This window comes from Trachypithecus francoisi, unplaced genomic scaffold, assembly GCF_009764315.1.
Source record: "Trachypithecus francoisi isolate TF-2019V2 unplaced genomic scaffold, Tfra_2.0 Lachesis_group18, whole genome shotgun sequence".
Taxonomy (NCBI): Eukaryota; Metazoa; Chordata; class Mammalia; order Primates; family Cercopithecidae; genus Trachypithecus; species Trachypithecus francoisi.
Genome location: NW_022681463.1, coordinates 16,961,873 through 16,984,478, shown reverse-complemented (window position 1 = coordinate 16,984,478; position 22,606 = coordinate 16,961,873). Strand labels below are relative to the sequence as shown.

General features: G+C 44.3%; 1 protein-coding gene across 3 annotated transcripts in view; it reads left to right on the top strand.

Annotated features, from left to right (window-relative positions):
* Positions 1-22,606, top strand: part of FARP1 (FERM, ARH/RhoGEF and pleckstrin domain protein 1) — a 314,718-nt gene that overhangs the window by 187,692 nt on the left and 104,420 nt on the right. For all 3 annotated transcript variants that reach the window (XM_033177386.1, XM_033177385.1, XM_033177387.1), the window contains exon 3: positions 18,245-18,349. In XM_033177386.1, the coding sequence (XP_033033277.1) occupies positions 18,245-18,349 (105 nt within the window). The remainder of the gene's footprint in view (positions 1-18,244; positions 18,350-22,606) is intronic.

Here is a 22,606-nt window from a genome sequence, read left to right as displayed (position 1 = left end):
CTCCCAAAGTGCTGGGATTACAGGTGTGAACCACCGCGCCCGGCAGAAGATTCATTCTTACTGCAGATCTTAGCAACCTCAGCACATGACTCTTTTTCTTTCTGCATTAAGTCAAGAACTGTTGACCTTTTCGCTGAAAGGAAGCACTCTAAGGCTTCGCTCTGACTTGCACCAGTTGCAGCATCACTACTGTTTGGGGCCATTAGGAAGTAAATTCAGAGAGACTTGAACACAAGCACTACAGTATCTTGAAAGTCGATCTGCTCACCGAGGTGGCCCTTGAGCATAGACAGCCTGGATCTGCTGGGTGAAGGGAGGAGTTACGTCCAGGGTGGGACAGAGAGGACCACAAGAGATTTCCTCACTACTTGGAACAGCGGGAAATCCAAAACTTAGGGATTATTTCTGAAATTTTCCATTGAAAATTTTTAGACTGAGGTTGACCAAGGGTAACTGAAGCCATAGCAAGCAAGACTGAGGGTAAGGGAGGGGCCTCCTGTACTCCAAGAGCACTGAATCCGGAAAAAGTCAACACATCGATGGAGTCACGTCTTTTAATTTTTTCTTAAAAGCCTCCTGCGGGATATCGTAGAAACACTGTGCTACCAATCACAGCTTGTGATGTGAGACGTTCACTCTGCAAGTTTAAACTTCCCCTAGGTGTTTCTTTTCCTGTGTGACCGTCACATGACTAGTTTTGTTGTGCATTGTTGTAGAAGTTAACATGTTTCCCTGTCGAAAGAATGTCATCCTCTATTTTCTCAGTTTCCTGTAAACACTTTTTGTATAGTTGGCCCTTGTTAGTGGTCAGCATCTATAGCTTTTTGCAGACGGCATCTCTTTGAGCAACAATTTCTTGAAATAAAAAAATATATTCTTGGCAGGTGTGGTGGCTCATGCCTGTAATCCCGGCCCTTTGGGAGGCCGAGGCGGATGGATCCGTTGAGGGCAGGAATTCTAGACCAGCCTGACCAACATGGCAAAACCCCATCTCTACTAAAAATACAAAAATTAGCCAAGAGTGCTGATGTGCGCCTGTAATCCCAGCTACTCGGGAGGCTGACACAGGAGAATCGCTTGAACCCGGGAGGCAGAGGTTGCAGTGAGCCAAGATGGCGCCACAGCACTCCAGCCTGGGCAACAGAGCAAGACTCTAATTGGCTTTAGAATCTTGACCCTGGCTTATAGTCGTTTTTGTTAAAGACTGTACTATTATGGTCTCTTAATGGGAATTATGGTTTTAAAATTAGTTTATTCAGCAAATCTTTATGAGCACCTACTATGCATCATGCTGTTCTTGTGAACAAAACAAGATCCGTATCCTGAGGGAGTGTGCCCTCCAGCAGAGAAAGACGGCACTGTGTAAGGAGCGCTAGAAGAAGACGCTGTCTTTTGGGTGTAGAAAGTGGTATGTAAAATTGAAAAATAGAAATAGAGCAGAATCAGGGATGGAGGTGTGGGGCAAATTGTCATTTTAAGTCGGGTGGTCAGGGTCGGCATTGTTGAAAACCTGACATGTGAGCAAAGCAAAGAAAGAGGTGAGGGGATTATCCACAAAGATTTCTGGGGATAGAGTGTCCCAGCCTGTGCAAAGGCCCAGAGGTGGGTGTGTGCCTCGTGTGCTAGAGAACAGCTGGCCTGGCCGGAGAGGAGTGAGCCAGAGGGAGGACATTTGCATATGAGCTCAGGTAAGTGACGGGGTGGGGCAGATCACTGGGGACCCTTTTTTCCATTGTGAGGACTGTGGCTTTTACTCTGAGTGAAAAAGGTTTTGAGTAGAGGAGTGACATGTCTGATTTAAAGTAAAAGATGACTGTTTCTGATAAAGCTGACTTGAGAAGCTATTTGGAAATTGTTTATGTGATAAGTCAGGTGGTTATCATAAGTGACAGAGGTTACATGCAGGCAGAGAAATTCAAGGCAATTGTCAGGAAACAAAATTTCATCTGCAGGGCAGGGTGGCTCACTCCCAGCACTTTGGGAGGCCGAGGCGGATGGATCACCTGAGGTCAGGGTTTCGAGACCAGCCTGACCAACATGGTGAAACCCTGTCTCTACTAAAAATACAAAAATTAGCTGGGGATGGTGGCATGTGCCTGTAATCCCACCTACTTGGGAGGCTGAAGCAGGAGAATCACTTGAACCTGGGAGGCAGAGGTTGCAGTGAGCCAAGATCGCGCCACTGCACTCCAGTCTAGGCAAAAAATTCATCAAGGTACTCACAGAAGGTGAAGAATGTCATTCAGCTGCGTGGTATTCCAGTTCCTGAGTGTCATGAATGTGTGTCCACAAACGTATGAGTGTGTATGTGCAGTGGAGTCATTGCAGGAACATTCAGGCATGTAAGGCTCTCTAGGTTTGGGGCCAGAGGACACGAGTGCTTAGAAGTTTTCAGGCAAGCCTCATTTCCAGAGTGCCCTTGGAGTCACTGCTATCATCGATCAGAATTAGTTCCTTAATTAAATCCTGGCCATCGATCAGCATCCCCTTCTATTGCATTTGACGGGGCTTGCAGAATCTGTGTTGTAAACAAAGCAGAACCATCTTGTTTCCCAGAACTGTGGTTTATTAACACCTAAGGAACTGCTTGTCTGATACTCATATTTTTAAAAATGTGTTTAGTAATTCGGAATCTTTTAGTCCTTCTAGACTGTCAGCATTGTTGGATATGCTTTATGTACTTTTGTTATATACTTATTTGTAAGTTTCTTTTTCCTCAGTCGAGAATCTTTGTGTTCGTATTTTGTCTTACTCTAGCAGGTTTTCAGTGGGAAGAGACTGCCATCCGTAGTGAACCCATATCATTTTTTGCTTCTTAGTGGTTTCCTCATTTGTGGATCACACAGACCCCATTTCCTACCTTTTTCCTCTTCTAGTCAGTGTCTCATTCCCCAGCCGCTCATCAGAAGATAGTGAAATGTAAGGGAAAGTGTAAGTTTTATTTTACAGTGATTAAAGTACAGTGAGATTTAAAAATACAGAAGGTGGAATTTTCATAGCTACCAAAAGTTGAAAATAACACAACATACTTCAACTAAAAATGAAGCAAGGTGGGTTACTGACTTCTTGAATCCCTGCTGGATGGTGGCACTGGTGCTTAGCACTTTATGTATATTTCCTTCATTTAACTCTCACAACCACTCCTTTATGGGGTGTTATCATTCCATTGTTCAGATGGGAAAGCCAGTGCCCATGCAGGCCAGGAGACCTGCCTGAGCTCCATAGCTGGTAAGTGGCGAGCCAGCCTCGAAGTCCTTACATGATGAGCCTGGAACCCCTGCCTTCCCCTATTCTGTGCTGTTCCCAAACATCTCCCACAATTTTGTACCTAATAGTAATAGCTTCATCTGTTGAAAATGACATCAAGGTTAGTTTTCCCTCCATCTTTCTTTATAATGAAAATACTTTTTATAGTGCTTGGCTTTTTCTGCCCTCCCCACACCCACCCAGTTTACCAGTCCATTTTGTAGATTGTCAGTATTTTCAGATACGCTTTTTTACCCATTTTTTTTTATTGTGGTAAAATAGACATAATATAACTTTACCATTTTAACCATTCTAAGTGTACAGTTCAGTGGTATTAAGTATGTTTATGTTGTTGCTCAGCCATCCCCACCTCTCCAAAACTTTTTCATCCTCCCAAACTGCAACTGTGTCCCCATTCAACACGAACTCCCCACTCCCCGCTCCCCCTCCCCTACCTGCAGCCCCCACAACCACCATTCTCCTTTCTGTGTCTATTGGATATGATTGTTGTACTTCTGTTATACACCTGTTGTAAAGTTCTTTTCCATATTCATCTGAGCTTTCCAGCTTTTCAAAGGAGAATAAATTCCAAGTATCTGGTTAGAACTCTGACCTCTTTGCAGAACACAAAGCTGGAGCTGAAAGCCACCCCTACCCCCCCACTCACTCCCATGGTTAACAGAATATTAAACCTGAAAAGTACATTTTTAAAAAAGAATGACAAGTAAAAATGTTTGGGAAGTTTTCTGGAAACTAAAGAGCTAAGAATTCTTAAAGGATCCGGAAAGCTGCGTTTTCATACTTCAGTTTGATTCGTGGATTTTTAACTTAAAAGCCTTTTGCATAAAACATTAAAGTCCCCTTCTAAGGGGTAAGAAAATCTTCCCATTCTCCCAACTATTTGAAAAAAAGGTTAAAAAATATTTTCTGTAGAAAGTGTCTGTAAACAGATGAATTTTTCTTTCACGTAAGATTGGCTCTTGGGGAAAAGCTGTGTTTCAGAGACAAGGTTGAAGAACTTTGCGTGCATATGATGGAAGATGGCAGTGGGAACCACAGGTGTCATTGGGTGGTTTTGTTTTACAAAGTCTTCACCTTTCTGCTGAGTCATGGGACTAAGTTCAACACAATTTCTACTTTCCGCCTGCCTTTGCAACACTAGTTTTGGAAGCCAAGTATTAGTATATGATATCAGGTGTGTTTTCTAAAGATTCAGGTTCAGTGGGCTGAATGCACTTTCGTGACTTCATTAGACCACCGAGCCCAAGGAGAAAGTGCCAATCTTACTAGACACGAGGAAAAAGACACGTCTTTTGCTCTTGCTGGAAGTGGTGTCCTACTTTCTATAAGCAGTCATTATCTGGTTTATACCTGCTTTGTTCAGTTTTTGTGTGATATTTTATTCTCTGCCTAATAGATATGAAAGTATCAAGGTGTTAAGCATGATTTTTTAATTTAGATAAATTTTAGAATTTTTTATTCATCTGCTTCTTAAAGGGATGAAAAGACAATGAATTGGTCAAGATCAGGAGATGGCAAACCTAGCACTATGAAGAGCTGGATTCTCCCCTAAATGTTTTTGTTTCTGTTGCTTGCTTCATACCAGGTTTGTAAGAAAGCAGTAGAACCCCCCCACACATACAGACATACACACACTCTCTCTCTGTCTGTCTGTCTTTGCAGTTTTGGAATGAAAGAAGGAGGGAATTGTGTACTAATGATGCAGTGGGTGTGTCACTGCTCCGTTGTAGTGAGGGAGCTGAAAGCGCCCATTCTCTTCACGTCCTGGAGTCGGGGACTCTGAAACCTAATCTGAAGTGTGTTTAACAAGGGTTGTGAACACTGGGACTTAGTGCCGAGGGGAACAAGGAGACAGTGTGTCCTCAGGGGCAATGTGGCCGCCCCTGGAACCACAGCGAGCAGGAAGAATCGCAGCATTTGTGGGCAGAACCGGCGGGCAGGCCTAAACATTTAGCTACTTTGCCCCAGAATGAAAGCCTTGTTCCAGCTCCCCAGGGTTTGGATTTAAAGTTTTAGTTCCTGTCAGTGGTGATCGCAGTTTCCTGAAGAGGGGGCCATCCAGTCTGCTGTTCAGCTTTTGAGTCACTTAATTTTTCCTCCTCCACATCATCATCGTCATCACAAATACCCATTAGAGCTCGCCTAGTCTGGATGCCGTTCTAAGGGCATGGTGTATACTAAGTTGCTTAATCCTTACAGTGACCCAATGAAGTGGTTCAATCTTTACGTCCAATTTATGTAAGAGGAAACTGAGGCACAAGTAGTGGCTTGCCTCCAGTGGGTGTGACCTTGGGCACTCCATTGTCCTCCAGCCTGGAAAGTCCCAGTAGATACAGCAGAGCTGAGGTGCAGGTATGCAGGTATATCGATCCCTTCTACCCACAGGGTAAAGCCCCAGAGCATTGCATATGGTCTCAAGTGTCCAGATTTACACAAACGTTACTGCTGATGTCTGGAAAGTGAAAAGGGTAGGAACACCCTGTTCTGGCTTCTGATATACTTTTAGTACGGACAAGAGGCAGGAGGGCAGGGTCCCTGACAAGGGCTCTACCCTCAAGCCTTGACCCACAGCCCTAAAAGAACAGGCATTCCTGTCTTCGTGCCCAGGTGTTGCTTTTTGGCCCACCCCACCCCCCATCCTGTGCCCACATAAACCCTAGACCTCAGCTGGCAGAGCGACAAGCAACTGAACATTGAGAGAAGAAGAAGCAACTGAGTGTCAGAGACTACAGACAGATGCAACTTAACTTCAGACATCACGACTTTGGAGAGCAGTCCTGCTGGAGATGGCCTGGCTTCAGGGAAGGATCACCTTCTGCCCGCACCATCCCCTTTTCAGCTCCCCTTCCATTGAGAGCCACTTCCACCACTTAATAAAACCTCCACATTCACTACCCTTCAAGTCCCTGTGACCTGATTCTTCCGGGATGCTGGACAAGAACTTGGGTACCAAGAGGGCAGGGTGTAAAAGGCTGTCACCGTGACTCTCCACTGAGCTGGTTAACACTTGGACATCCTTGGCCAGGCGCGGTGGCTCACACCTGTAATCCCAGCACTTTGGGAGGCCGAGGCGGGAGGATTACAAGGTCAGGAGATCGAGACCATCCTGGCTAACACGGTGAAACCCCATCTCTACTAAAAATAAAAAAACTTAGCTGGGCGTGGTGGCGGGCGCCTGTAGTCCCAGCTACTCAGGAGGCTGAGGTAGGAGAATGGCGGGAACCCAGGAGGCAGAGCTTGCAGTGAGCCAAGATCACGCCACTGCACTCCAGCCTGGGCGACAGGACGAGACTCCATCTCGGAAAAAAAAAAAAAAAAAAAAAAAAAAAACACTTGGACATCCTCACACGGCAACTGCTAAAAGAGCATTGACACCACTAGAGACTACCATGGGGCCGGAGCCCAGAAGCTGCTTGCCTTGGCCCCGGCACCCACTCGCAAGGGGTTTGAGCCTGGTGGCTGAGTAAGCAAGCCACACCCCGTGGCAGGTCCCCTGAAGGGGTCCAGGGAATTCTCCTCTTTCATTAAGCCCTGTGCCATTCTGATTTTCTCTCTCAAAACTTTTACAATCTTCCTTTCATTCCTTGACTTTCAGATTTCCCAGTAATTTGCTTTGATATGAGCTTTACTCATTCATTCTGTGAGGTACTCTCTGGCCCTTTTCAATCTGAAAGATTCTGGAAATTTTTCTCATCTTATTCTTGCCTAATTTCCTTTCCTTTGGGGTCTATCTGTGTGGAAGTCCCGTTACTCAGATGTTGAAGCTCTTGACTTGTGGCTCTAAATATCTTATATCCTTTCTTCTTTCCCATCTCTTTGCCTTCAAGTCTAGCTTCTAGGGGAGTTCTCAACTTTAAAGTCTTTGAGTGACATTTTTATTTCTCTTATTTTTTTTTTCTAAGAGCTCTTTCTTGTTATTCAAATGTTCCTGTTTATAACTTTCTGTGTTTTAAGTTATAAACTCGTAGCTATATCTGGGTACAAATTATAGTATTTCTAAAAGATTTCCCCTCTTCGTGCATTGTTGGAAGTACCTGGCATCTCCCATGTCTGACCTTTTGGGACACTCTGCGTAATGTGACCACCTCCTGTTGCTGACTCTTCCTCCTCTCCTCTGTAACTAGATTTCTCCTTTCTTCTTGGTCACCTTTCACAATTTGGGGGAACTCTGTCCCCTCCTGTCTCCTGTTTCATTTGCTCTGTTTTCCATGAATTTATTCCTTTGCCCCTTTTAATTATTATTATTATTAATTTTTTTTGAGACAGGGTCTTACTTTGTCCAGGCTGGAGTGAAGTGGATGATAATAGCACTGCAGCCTCCAACTCTCAGGCTCAGGCCATCCTCCCACCTCAGCCCTTGAGTAGCTGAGACCATTATGCCCAACTAATTTTATTTTTGTAGAGATGAGGTCTCACTGTGTGTCACAGGCTAGTCTCAATCTCCAGACCTCAAGTGATCTTCCCACCTCGGCCTCCCAAAATGCTGGGATTATAGACGTGAGCCACCGTGCCTTTCCTTTTTAATTCTTTCACTGTTGTTGCAGTGGGCTTTCCGGATGCAGTGGAGATAAGCTCCTGTGTTCAGCCTGCCACATTTAGCCACAACCGACATTTGTCTCCTGGTTTGTATTGAGCCCTGTCTGGCAGTGGCCTTGTGCTAATCTTTCTAGGAAAAATATGCGTTTCTGGACAGATAGGCGAGTTCCTGTAGAATTTCTCAAACTGCTCTTATTGACAAATTTTCACATGAGCCTGGGAGCTAGGGAAGGTCTGGGCTGAGGTAGAGGCTGTCCTTGGTGGGCAGCTGAGACTTTGTGTGATTCTGGGCCTGGTATCTGACCCCTCCCACCTCACCAGGCTATAGGGGGAGGATCTCAAAAGGGAAAATATTTTGTAAAGAGAATTGAAAATATTTCAACTGAAAATATTTCTATTGTGGAGTACTGTTCACACCTAGAGCAACAACAATCGAAAGAAGAATGGTTTTAGCAGTAAGAAAAATAGATCATCTCCCATAATGAGTCTACTATTTGCTGAGTATATTTGAAGATCAAGATAGAGAAATTTTGAAGGCCACCATTTTTGTATGGTTCTAAATTCACTAACAGGGTTATTACTTCACTGTAATCTGTTTATTCAGAAAGAAAACTGCTCAACCCAACTGCATTGTTCCTGCATGCCTGTGGCAAAGGAACAGGTGATGAGGCCGTCCCTAAGGCAGCTTTTACTTTCTAGGACTGCCACAACAAAATACTACAAACCAAGTGGCCAACAACAGCAGAAGTATATTCTCTCACTGTTTTGGAGGCAAGAAGTCAGAGATGAAGGGGTCATGAGGGCTATACCTCCTCGGAGACTCTGAGTAGACTCCTTCCTGGCTTCTTTTGCCTTCTAGGGTGGCCGGTGGTCCCTGGTGTCCCTTGGCTAGCAGCTGCCTCCCTCTGATCTCTACTTGCTAATTTTTTAAAAAAAGTTACAGAGATGGGGGTCTCACTGTGTTGCCCAGGCTGGTCTCATAAGTGATCCTCAGAGTGCTGGGGTTATAGGTGTGAGCCATCACACCCAGCCCAGGTTTGGTATCTTTTACTGTGGATGCATCTTTGGCTTGATATTAGCCTCAGATGGAAATCAGAGTGAGAAACTCCAGAGGCAGCCAGCCTGGCCTCAGAGGACCCCGTGTCATTGATAGTCTCTCATCCGTGTGTCTGGCACTTGCCTACTCAAACCTGGTCCTTGCCCCAGCAGCAGCATTCTTTGGAAGTTCATAGAAATATAGATCCTGGGGCCTCTGCAATCAGCATCTGCAGCTTATCAGTGTCTGAAGGAGACCCACGAGCACATTTGATTGGAAGAGCGTAGCTCTGTGTCACCTCTAGCTGAATTCCAAGGCGACTGCAGGCAGCGACCCTCTGGGGGCTCTGCCCCAGGGACTCAGCCCCATGGCGCGCTGCTGTACTAATGGGCTCCACTTGGGATTTTGCAGGCACACACCTTTGGGGTTGGGAGGTGGGACCTCCTTTCAGTGTCAACTCATCCTGTGTCATTCAGTCTGTAAATTTCCATTTCCCTTCACCATCATGGTGGCAGCAATAATAAAGAATGTGTGTCATGTGCCAGGTCTTTTGCTAGGTACTTTGTGGTCATGGTTTCATTGAATTCACACATTAGTCCTAAAAGGGAGATAATAATAGCATAAAATAGCATCTCTAGCCCTTTCATAAATTGTACTCCCCACCCTAATTAATTTCTTGATGTGCTACCTACCATGTGACCGTATTTGGAGTAAGGAAGTACAGTAATTAAGGTAAAATAAGGTCATGAGGATGGAGCTCTGATCTGATAGAACTGGTGACCTTAGGAGAAGAGATACCAGAGAGCTCTGACTTGCTCTTACATAGCTATGTGAGGACACAATGAGAAGGTGGCCATCTGCAAGCCAGGCAGGGAGCCCTCCAGATCAGCTCGTACCTTGAGTGTAGACTTCACACCCTCCAGAACTGTGAAAGCATCAATTTCTGTTGTTTAAGCCACCCAGTGCATAGTGTTTGGTTATGTCCACCTGGGCAGACTAAGTCATCATGTTTCCATCTGTGTTTACCTAGCAAACTCCTACTCATCCTTCAAGACCCATTCAAATGGGCTACTTCTAAAACACATTAGGTACTCCACTCTTAAAAGAACACCACCATCAGGGAGAATAGCCAGTTGCTCTGTTCTCTGACTTTGTGGCTTTTTGCTAGTTCCTCTAACATGCCACTTACCATGTACTCCAATTTAGCTGGCTGTTTTTGTACATCATCGATGGAATTAGTCCATTTTCACACTGCTAATAAAGACATACTTGAGACTGGGTAATTTATACAGGAAAGGGGCTTAATGGACCCACAGTTCCACATGGCTGGGGAGGCCTTACAATCATGGCAGAAGGCAAGGAGGAGCAAGTCATGTCTTACATGGATGGCAGCAGGCAAGCAAAGAGAGAGCTTGTGCAGAAAAACTTCTCCTTATAAAACCATCAGACCTGGTGAGACTTACTATCACGAGAACAGCATGGGAAAGACCTGCTCCCATGATTCAGTCACCTCCCACAGGGTTCCTCCCACAACACATGGGAACTGTAGGAACTACTGTTCAAGATGAGATTTGGGTGGGGACACAGCCAAACCGTATCACTGACCCAAAGAGAGATGCTCATCTTCTTGCTTTCCTTTCTCTCTGCTTAACATAGTGACTGCACACTGCAACTTGCTCGATAAATACACCCCAGCCTCCTCAAGCCATCATAGTTATTAATACATCTGCCCACCTAGTCAAAATCTACCAAAAGGCTATAGGAAAATCTGTGACGTTGTGATTGGGTCGAGGTTGATGGGTTATGGGATTTTGAACAATATTCTGATGGGTATCAGTCGTAGGGAGAAGGGCACAAGGCCTTCGAGAGCAGCCATTCCCTTCTGCTGAGTGAGAGCATGCCTTGGTTGTCATGGTTACGCTAATCCCAAAACAGCAAAAATAAAACACTTCCCAAAATGGCTCTCTGTAACACCAAGAGATGCAAACCTTGTAAACCTGGTCAAACATTATCAAGTTCTGTCTATGAGATAATTTCCACAAGGCAGTACTTTAGCTTTCTCAGGTAGGGAATTAATTGATTTAGATGATTTAATGTGGTAGGGAGAGGGAGAATATACTCCCAGCCTACAGAAGGAATGGTGTCTTTATTCTTTTAGAAAAGAAAACAAAAAATACTCCTTTTAAAACTTGGCTATAGAAATAACCTGAAGACATAGAAATTTTTTGTTGTCGTTGTTTTTGTTTGTTTGTTTTGAGATGGGGAGTCTTGCTCTGTCACCCAGGCTGGAGTGCAGTTGCGTGGTCTTGGCTCACTGCAACCTCTCCCTCCCAGGTTCAAGCAATTCTCCTGCTTCAGCCTTCCAAGTAGCTGGAACTGTACAAGCAGCGTGCGCCATCCTGCCCAGATAATTCTTTTGTATTTTTAGTAGAGATGGGGTTTTGCCATGTTGGCCAGACTGGTCTCGATCTCCTGACCTCAGGTGATTTACCTGCCTTGGCCTCCCAAAGTGCTGGGATTACATGTGTGAGCCACCGTGCCCGGCCTAGAAATGTTTTAAAGTCACAATAAACTGGAGCAACTTTGAGTCACAATTTGTAATAGCTCGAAGCGCTGTGTGAACATGCGTGCTATTTAGTATTCAGTGCGTCCTTGCCAGGCTTTCCCCACGAATGTAAACCTCCTCCTAAATTTAATGTTACAGGCTCCAATGAAAAGCCGGTTGAGGACGGAGAAGGCAACAGAAACACAGAGTGTGGAGCCAGCCAACTGGTTTGTGCACTAGATTAAAATTCAGCTGCCTTTTGGAGCATCATTTTAAAAACAAGGGACAAAAATTTGATTGCATAGTTTCACGAATTGCTGGTTTGTTATCCAAAATAGAACGTTAGAATGACTATTTGGCCTCTTATAAGGAGAACACTTTAGGAATATTATGATCGAGACTGGTAGTGAACGGGGTGGTTTCTTAGAGCTGATGGGAGCCTTAGCACCCCCAGCACAAACCCTTGAGGACATCATAAACAGTCATTTGGGCCACCTATAATCCTAGCGCTTTGGGAGGCCGAGGCAGGATGATCACCTGAGCTCAGGAGTTTGAGACCAGCCTGGGCAACATAGCAGGACCTCATCTCTACTAAAAGCAAAAAAATTAGCCAGATGCGGTGGTGCACTTCTGTAGTCCCAGCTTCTTGGGAGGCTGAGGTGGGAAGATTGTTTGAGCCCAGAGATTGAGGTTGCAGTGAGCTACAATGGTACCACTGCACCCCAGCCAAGGTGATACTAGACGCTGTCTCCAAAAAAAGCTTAAATAATAGAAATATTTTTTTTCAAAAACAACAAAACATTCATTTGTCATCAGATCCCTTTCATATTAAACCATTACTCACATATATAGGTTTTCAAATGATGCCTAGATAAGTGGGTTTTCCTTCCTTGTGTATAATAGTCTGTGTAGCCGTGTCTGTGTGTTGAAGTAAGTTAACCTTTAAGAAAATACTTTTACTGATGAATTTTTCCACAGGGCCTTTTTTCTTGAGTTCTGTCAGTTTGATCTGTGCTATTTCCACCTTTTCCCCATTCAAGCTTTATTGACTTGTTTACAGGTTTGGTTTTTTAGTTAATAAAAGGGTAGTGGATTTGTGGCTCTGGAATCTCATCGTTGGCTTTCGGTACAAAGCCTGCCCCAAATGCATAATTTGCCATTATTTCCAAAGATGTTCAGTTTATTCCCTTTTTTGCCAGACATATAAAAAGAGCTCTTTGTGTAAAGAAATATTAGCAAATATTTAGTGCATACATGTGGATATTCACCCATTTTCCTCATGTGATGAGATCCTACCCCATAATATTTTTCTAAGATCTCATGTAAAGAAAACAGATTCTTTATTTTCTTATTTTTAAAAGTAGTGTTAACAGATTGCATTGTGAGTAACTGTTTTCAATTGTTTATAGATGTGAGCCCCATTCCTCAACTACTTTTTCTCCCTTCTGCATTTTTTAAATTGTGGTGAAACCCCTGTAACAAAATTTACCGTTTTTACATGTGTAGTTCGGGGCATTAAGTACATTCACTCAGGGGCACTAAGTACATTAAATCCATTCACACTGTTGTGCAATTATCACCACCATCCATCTCCAGAACCCTTCTTATCTCGCAAAACTGAAACTCTGATCCCAGTAATCACTAACTCCCCATTCCCCCTCCCCAAAGCCTCTGGCAACCCCCATTCTACTTTCTGTCTCTCTGAATTTGCCTGCTCTAGGTACCTCATTGAAGTGGAATTGTTCAATATTTGTCCTTTGATTACTGGCTCATTTCACTTAGAATAGTGTCCGTAAGTTTCATTCATGGTGTAGCATGTTCCTGAATCTCGTTTTTTTTTTTTTTTGAAGGCTGCATCGTCCTCCACTGTGTGTAATGGTCCTCCTCATACTGTTGATCCACTTATTCAGCAGTGGACACCTGGATTGCCTCCAGCTTTTGGCTATTGTGAATAATTCTTCTGTGAATGTGGATTTACAAAACGCTGCTTTCAGTTATTTTCGTTGTATACTCAGAAGTGGGATTACTGTATCCTAGGATAAGACTATTTTCGTTATTTTGAGAAACTGCCATACTGTTTTACCATAGTGGCTGCACCATTTTGCATTCTGGGATGTGACGTGGAACAGAATGACCTTAAGAGTGAAGTTCAAAATCTCACTGGGAAGTACAGAGAAATTATACTGCAGGCTGATGAAGTAAAGTTATTATAGCAACAAAAGGAAGAATCATTTTCTTAATGAAATACAAGCTGTTTCTCTGCCTGTCTTCTCCAAGAAGCTTCCTCAGAAGCAGGCCTTAATCTGGTGTGCGTTGACACACTTAGATAGTTCAGGACCAAGTCCTAAAAGAAAGGGAGAGGAAGTCCTTGACCATCAGGGTATCTTTATGTCTGGAAGTGCTTTAGGCATAGCTGCCCTGTACACATTGGCGTGTTAATGCACAGTTCGTGTAGCATATTTGTATTTGTCCATCCTCACAGTGCTGTAAAGAACCACCTGAGATTGGGTAATTTATGTAGAGAAGAGGTTTACTTGACTCACACTTCTACAGGATGTTCAGAAAGTATGGCTGGGAGGCCTCAGGAAACTTAATCATGGCAGAAGGTGAAGGAGAATAAGCATGCTTTACCATGGTGAGCAGGAGAGAGAGAGAGAACAAAGGGGGAGGTGCCACACACTTTTAAACCATCAGATCTCTTGAGAACTCCTCACTGGCAGGAGAACAGCAAGGGAGAAATCTGCCCCCATTATCCAGCTACCTCCCACCAGGTCCCTCCCCCAACATTGGGAAGTACAATTCAACATGAGATTTGGGTGGGGACACAGAGCCAAACCATATCACCATTGTAGTGCCATTTACCCATGCCATTGTCATGTAGGGGGTGCATTGAAGCCCTTGTAAATTCCAGTGATGTTACATACAGGAGTGTCCTTACAACCGTAGATATAGCCAGCATTCACAGGGGAATTCGTGTAATGCTTTATGGACATCTATTTTACAGGTGAATTTTAGAAACTATAAAGATATTATTGAGATGATAAGTTGACATCGCCCTATGAAAAATTTGGTGCCAAAGAAAAGTCATTTTCTATAAATATTTGCATAAAATAATAAATTTTAACAATTTTAAGGATCGACCTGCCATTTATTAGCTAGATCCTAAGTCTCTACTGCAAACCTGTGACAAGCAGCTAGTTAATCATCATTGCTTCACTTGTCTCTGACAGGCCCTAAGGAGTGTGCAGTGCTGGGGCAGCAAGACTGCAGGTTCTAGGACTCAACACACCCTTATATTATCACCAAAAGCACTCCATACATGCACAGAAACCGCAGCTGACTCTGTGAAGTACAGAGGCTAACTCTCCCTCTCTCCTCTTCTAAAGTGCTCGCTTTAACACCATGTCCATAAAGACATCCATTATATATTAGGTTTTTTTTGTTTAAAACTTCGTAAGATTTCTAGTATTGAATTGTTAAGTCTCATTTCCCAGACTCTGTAAATCTAGATGAAGTTGTCAAATTCCCTTAGTTCCAGGAATTCTTTGGGAAATGTGAGTGCTTGCCAGCTGGTCAGATAATTGGTGGTTTATTTTCATCACAAATAGGAAATGTTAAGAGTTATGAGAACGAAGGTTCTGAAGCTGGAATGTGTTTTTCCTTTAAAAGAAAATCTTACAGTATGGGAATTCTTCCACAAGTTCTTATTCTTTGGTCCATTTTTATGACATTCTTTTTTTTTCCAGGCTGGAGTGCAATGGTGTGATCTCAGCTCACTGCAACTTCTGCCTCCTGGGTTCAAGCAATTCTCCTGCCTCAGCCTCCTGAGTAGCTGGGATTACAGGCGCCCGCCACCATACCTGGCTGATTTTTGTATTTTTAGTAGAGACAGAGTTTCACCATGTTGGCCAGGCTGGTCTCGAACTCTTGACCTCAGATCATCCACCCGCCTTGGCCTCCCAAAGTGCTGGGATTACAGGCATGAGCCACCATGCCTAGCCTATAATGTTCTTTTTAATGTCTGCAGATGTGATTGGAGTGAGAGGTGGAGCCCGAATAAGTTGCTGTGCATAAGTTAACCATGCAGCTCTTGGCAGCTGGTGTGGGGACTCAGAGCCAAGATTAGGGACTGGAATGGAGCAGCTCATCGCTCCCTACATCAACTGAGCTGGGAAAAGCTAGTCTGACCCTGTGCGTCGGAAACAGGGCCCATTGCTGTTACAAAGTGGTGGAAGATAAGATTGGTGACCAGTGCTCCACTGTGCTCTCCTGACCCATTTCCTCTGGATAAGTGCGCTGCAGAAGAGGAGAGCTTGGCAGGCAAGAATGGGGGTGCCACACAATCACATGGGACTCCTGACATGCCTGCAGGTGACATGACTCTGCCAGTGTCAGGCATTTAAGATCTAGAGCCTGGCGAGTTTGGGATCATCTGTGGAGAATGTGTATCTTCTGGATTGCAGTGAGGGCTAGTGTGGGGGTGTAAAGTGGTATCTGTTTTAAAAAAAGTGCTTCATGTTGAACATCAAGCAGCATCTTTCTTGGCTTCTCTGTTCATGCTGGTACAGACTCATGAACGTGCCCATCCGTGTGCTTGGTGGGCTTTGACTGCTGCTATCACTCAGTCTCCTGGGGTTCCTAATTGGTTCCTAAAATGCTCTGTTCTCAGGGAAGAGGTGAGACGTATAAAACAAGTAACTGTGGGCTGAGTGCGGTGGCTCACACCTGTAATCCCAGCACTTCGGGAGGCTGAGGTGGGCTGATAATGAGGTCAAGCTGATAACTGTGAATGGCCATGTCATTAAAGCATTTGTCTCCCAAGATTTGATCTATGGTGGAATTGATCCATTTTACTATCAGTCGCTGGGAATGTACATAATGAAGAGAAACTGAGGCATGTGATTCTAAGCTCTTCAGGATAGAACGTGTGTTCTTATATATAATATTCCCTTTCCCTATAGATCCAGTATATAGAAAATGCATGAATAGTATTGATTTCAGCAGACAATGATTGATTGCCAGGTGCTGTGCTAGGCAATAAGAATACAAAAATGAATAAGTGACCTGATATTAATTGGGGACATAGACACATAGATACTAAACCATCTATAATACAGTGGAATGGATACCTTTTATTGATTTGTTCACTCATTTCAACAAAATTGGTTGGTCTTTAGGCATTGTGGATACAGGGATGAAAAAAATATGGCGTTTCCCTTCAATGTGGGTATAGTCTCGATGAGTTACTGCACAGAGTGCTACAGGAATGTAGAGAAGAAAACCATCCATGTCGTATTTGTGGACAGGGAGAGAGGCACAGGGACAGGGCTTTGACTGTCACAAAAAAGGCCTGGGGTCACGAGTTGAAAACTTAATGTCCACATAAAACCTGTCCAGAAATATTTATAACACCTGTATTCGTAATTGTCAAAACTGGAAGCAACCAAAATGTCCTTCAGTAGGTGAACAAACTGTATTACATCCAGACAGTGGAATATAATTCCACAGTAAAAATAAACAAACTGGCTGGGTGCAGCGGCTCGTACCTGTAATCCCAGCACTTTGGGAGACTGAGGCAGGTATATCACCTGAAGTCAGGAGTTCGAGACCAGTCTGGCCAACATGGTGAAACCCCGTCTCTACTAAAAATACAAAAAAATTAGCTGAGCGTGGTGGCAGGTGCCTGTAATCCCAGCTACTTAGGAGGCTGAGGTAGGAGAATCGCTTGAATCTGGGAGGCGGAGGTTATAGTGAGCTGAGATCGCACCACTGCAGTCCAGCCTGGGTGACAAAAGCAAGACTCTGTCTCAATAAATAAATAAGCTACCAAGTCATAAAAAGACATGGAGGGGGCACGGTGGCTCATGCCTGTAATCCCAGCACTTTGGGAGGCTGAGGGAGGTGGATCACCTGAGGTTGGGAGTTTGAGACCAGCTTGACCAACGTGGAGAAACCCCATCTCTACTAAAAATATAAAATTAGCTTGGCATGGTGGCACATGCCTGTAATCCCAGCTACTCCGGAGGCTGAGGCAGGAGGATCAGTTGAACCTAGGAGGCAGAGGTTGCAGTGAGCTGAGATTGCACCATTGCACTCCAGCATGGGCAACAAAAGCAAACTGTCTCAAAAAAAAAAAAAAAAAAAAAAAGGGCACAGAAGGACTTTACATGCATATTACTGAATGAAAGAAGGCAGTCTGCAGAGGCTGTACGAGTCCAGCTAGATGACATTCTGGGAAAGGCAAACTATAAAGACAGTAAGATCAGTGGTCGCCAGGGATTAGGAAGGAGGAAGGGAGGGAGGAATAGCTGGAACACAGAAAATTTTTAGGGTGAAATTCATATAATGCAGTGAAACTATTCTGTATGATACTGTAATGCAGACAGGTCACAACACGTTTGTCATAGAACTTGACAGCACACAGAGTGAGCCTTATGTGAGCTATGGACTGTGAATGATGACACTGTATCAATACTGGCTCCCTGACAGTAGCAAATCTCTACCACTAATGTTAATAACAGAGGACACTGTGTGGTGGGAAGAAGTTTTTGCTCAACTTTTTGTTAACCTAAAATTACTCTAAAAAAAAAGTCAATTAATTGAATAAGGAGAGAGGAGTGATGCCTGGGATTGGATTGGGAAGAAAATGCTAAGAGATTTGCATCCAATTTTGGCAACAGCAGGTGCTGGGATACGGAGGTATAGACGGGGCTGTTGTTCAGGGTGTCACGGAGGTGGGCGGTGGCGAGCTGTGAAGGACCCATAGACTTAGGAATCCAGAGGTTTCCTGCAGCCAGGAGGTGTGGTTTGTTTTCATCCCTGCCTGCTTCAGGGATAACCTCTGTTGTTTCTGCTCACAGCAAAGAGCTCCTGGGAAGGTGCTGCTGGATGCAGTTTGCAACCACCTCAACCTCGTGGAAGGTGACTATTTTGGCCTCGAGTTTCCTGATCACAAAAAGATCACGGTAGGTGATGTCAACTTAATGTTGCTGTTTTACCGTCTGTTCATCTTGGTGGGGGGCTGGGCAGGGGTGGTGAAATAATTGGTGATTTTCTGTGGTCCATGCAGGAAGCCCTCATTAATATGTTTTATAATAAAAGTCTTCATGCCTATGATTAGCAAGTTCAAAGAAGGTACACAGTGATGACTGCCCTTCCACCTCTGCCCCCAGGAGCTGTTATCTTGTGAACACACACATGCTTGAGTATATTTCTGATAAATTCTGTGTAGATGCATATGCAAACATATATCTTTGAAATACACAAATGTGAGGATATAGTACAGTGCCCTCTGCTTTCCCTCCCTGCTCAAAGGAAATCTTTCCTTTTCAGCACATGGAGTCCATTACCTTCTTTTTCATGGCCGCATGCCATTCCACCAGAGGGACATGTCTAATTTACAGCTTCCATTGTAAATGATGGGATACTTCGCTCTTTTCAGTTTTTTGCCATTATAGATACGGCCCCAGTGAACTGAGTACGTTTGTGTTTGTGCTCATAGCTAACTGTTCAGTAGTCCAAATCCAGTGGCGCGGATTTACCCAATCAATGGGTCTGATCATTTTAAGGTTGTTAAATATGTCAGATTGTTCTGGAAAAAGGTTGCACCAAATTGAATCCAAAATGTAGAGCATAGCTTCCTCGTATTTTTGTCTCTTTGGGTTGATGGCACTTGCTTAAGCCTATATCTGAAGCTACCTTTTATTAGACACCTTTTGGAGCTATAAGTTCATTGGCTATGTTTTTATTCTTTGATTCTATGCATACTGAGTTCCTGGAACTTCTACTAGTCCCTGCATGGTAGATTGAGTAGTGAATGAGATACGGGGAATTTATCATCCAGATGGGGAGCCCTGCAAATACAGGATGCGTGACAGGTTCTCCCCTGAGAGCAGTGGTGTTGGGCAGGTGAAATTCATGTTAAAATGTGTTGTTTAACCTCATATATCCAGAAACATTATCATTTGAACACACAGTCTAAATAATTGCGAATACTTTCATGCTGTTTTGTCTGTGAAGTATTCGAATCTGGTGTGTATTTGACACCTCAGCACCTCTCAGTTGAGATGAGCCATGTTTCAAGTACTCAGTCATCACATGTGGCCAAGGGCTTTGTATCGGCCCTCACAGTTCTATACCCAAACTATTGTGTTTGGTACAGAAGCTGTTAATGCATTTAAAAGTGAGTGTGATATGATCTGATTTCTGGTTTAGAAAGAGAACTGTAGGCAGATTGGAGTACGACCAGACTGGAGTCAAGAAAGCCATTAGGATCTAGTGATGAGTATGGTTGGAGATGGTGCTGGCTAGAAGTAAGGGAGAGTTGAGGGGCCAGCAGGAGCTGGATGGATTCCAGAGGCTGAGGTTGGGGGCAGTAGGAGAGGATGTCGTTGAATGAATACACTTGTGGAGAAGAGGACTTGTAGTGGCTCAGTTTTCCAGCTTTGCCATCTGGGTGGACAGTAGTGTCCGTCCCTGGGGAAGACCATACCCAGGGGTGAAGATGAGTCCCATTCCAGCTTGAGGAGGCAGGGGCATCAGTGGCATTCAGTGGAGACGTCCAGCAAGCAGGGCCAGAAGGTGTATTTCCTGGAGCACAGGAAAGAGATCTGGGTGGAAATTTGGATTCAAGAATCTTATGATTATTATGAATGTCTGTCGAAGCTCTGAAACGGGATGAGAACATTCATTGTGAAGACAGGTGGGACGGCAGCATCTGAGGGAAGAGCCCTCAGAGACAGTGCAGGTCGAGCCTGGCTCCGAGCAGAGCCGGTGGCAAATGAGCGGATCTGTCACGGGCCTAAAAATGAGAGCAAGTTGTATTTTCTCAATTTATTCCCACCTCCAAACACTCTGTCGTTTTCTAGTTTGTACTTCAAATCCAAGCTTCCCTGACTCCCAGCCCTTTTTACAGTGTGGCATATGACCACAGACCTGCCAAATCTCATTCTGCCTTCTCCTGTTCCTATTCAGCTAACAATTAGTTTGTTCTTACACTGTGTCTGGCATCAGACTTCACATGAAAGGTGAGATAAAGTGACAACTAGCAAGAAATAGTTGCAGTTTCCATTCACTAGGCGCACACAGCTTCTTAAGAGAGTCCAGGAAACAATTCCAGCAAGTTCCTCAAGTCCAGGAAAATATTCCAGCAAGTTCTGTGGAATATTGTTTTACGCTCTTATTTCATGGTAAAATAATGATTCTCAAAACACCTGAAGATACCGTTATCTCGTTATTTCTAACAACCCCGTTCTGTGCCTGCCTGAATTCCTTTAAGCTCCTGATGGCTTTCCTAACTCCAACCTTGTCCAATTCCAGTCCTGCAGGAGCTGTTTGTCTAAACCAGAAATCAGCAGCAGTGTTTAGGCCTTATCGCTGAGCGTGCTAAGATTCTGATAATTTCCCCATGTCTGTATCTACCAGTTAGCTAATGGCATAGCTAAAATTCTGTGTTCTTCTGACTGAAAGTTGAGTGTCTCTTGCATTAACCGTAGGTGCTTCTCTTTTGCTAGAATTTGTAAGTCTGTTGTTCTAGGTATTGGGCAGGGCTGCCTTCTTTCAAGTTGTTACCAGGCTTGATTTTTATGATTTCACTCCATTCTTACAATATTGTTTAGGAATGTATTCAACTGCAAAATAAAACCCACTGTTGATGACTTAAATAAGTGTATATTTGTCACATGTCACACAAAAGCCGCCGCATGAGTACTTCCTATGTGCTGGAGTGTTCTAGTCCCTATGGGTGCAGCAGCACACATAACCCACATTCTACAGCAGGGGTCACACCTTCTTAGTAAGGCCCTAATTAGTAAAGGGCCTAATAGTGCTGTACGCCTTACAGGCCATGCAGTATCTGCTGCAACTATTTGAATCTCTCCTTATCGTGCAAAAGCAGCCATAGATAATATGTGAATGAATACATGTCTTTGTTCCAGCAGAACTTCATGTAACAGGAAGCCATAGTAGGCCAACACATGCTCTAGAGAATGGAAACTGCCAGGCACCGTGCTAGGTTCACATACAGTGTTTCATTTATTCCTGCAACGGCACATTATATCCCCTTTTTCTGATGGGGAAGTTAAGCCTTAAAGAGGTTAAGTCGTTCTCCTAAAGGCACATAGCAAAGAAATGGGATTGAAGCTCGGATCTTTAGAAGCACCTGCCCTCAGTCACCATCTTGTTCTGACCATATCACTAAACTGACTTGACTCTGTCAATTACAGAATTCCAACCTGAGCTAATTGCTTTGTTGTTGTTGTTGTTGTTGTTGTTGTTGTTTTTAAGACGGAGTCTTGTTCTGTCACCCAGGCTGGAGTGCAGCGGTGTGAGACTGGCTGACGGCAATCTCCGTCTCCTGAGTTCAAGCGATTCTCTTGCCTCAGCCTCCCAAGTAGCTGGGATTACAGGTGCCCACTGCCATGCCCGGCTAATTTTTGTATTTTCGTTAGAGATGGGGTTTCACCATGTTGGCCAGACTGGTCTGGAACTCCTGACCTCAGGTGATCTGCCCGCCTCAATTTTTAAAAGTTCTTTTGAGGCCGGGTGTGGTGGCTTATGCCTGTAATCCCAGCCCTTTGGGAGGCTAAGGCGGGAGGATCACTTAAGGTCAGGAGTTTGATACCAGCCTGGCCAACATATTGAAACCCCGTCTCTACTAAAAATACAAAAACTAGCTGGGTGTGGTGGCGCATGCCTGTGGTCCCAGTGACTCAGGAGGCTGAGGCAGGAGAATCACCGGAACCTGGGAGTCAGAGGTTGCAGTGAGCTAAGATCGTTCTACCGCGCTCCAGTTTAGGCGACAGAGTGAGACTCCATCTCAAAAAAAGAAAAAGTTCTTTTGACAGAATCGATCTGTGGTAATCGAGGGGATGCCATAAATGACCAGAAGAGTTATAGGGATTGCTGCCAGGGTCTTGGTTATGTTCTCTCCCTTGATCTGGATGCTGGTTCCATGGATACAATCAGTTCATAAAAATCCAGTGAGCTCTGCCTTACAACATGTGACATCTATAACTTCAATAATAGTTATAGATCCAAATGCAATGAAAGTTCCAAAATGGGCCAGGCGTGGTGGCTCACACCTGTAATCCCAGCACTTTGGGAGGCCGAGACAGGCGGATCACGAGGTCAGGAGATCGAGACCATCCTGGCTAACATGGTGAAACCCCGTCTCTCCGTCTCTACTAAAAATACAAAAATTAGCCGGTCGCGGTGGTGGGCAC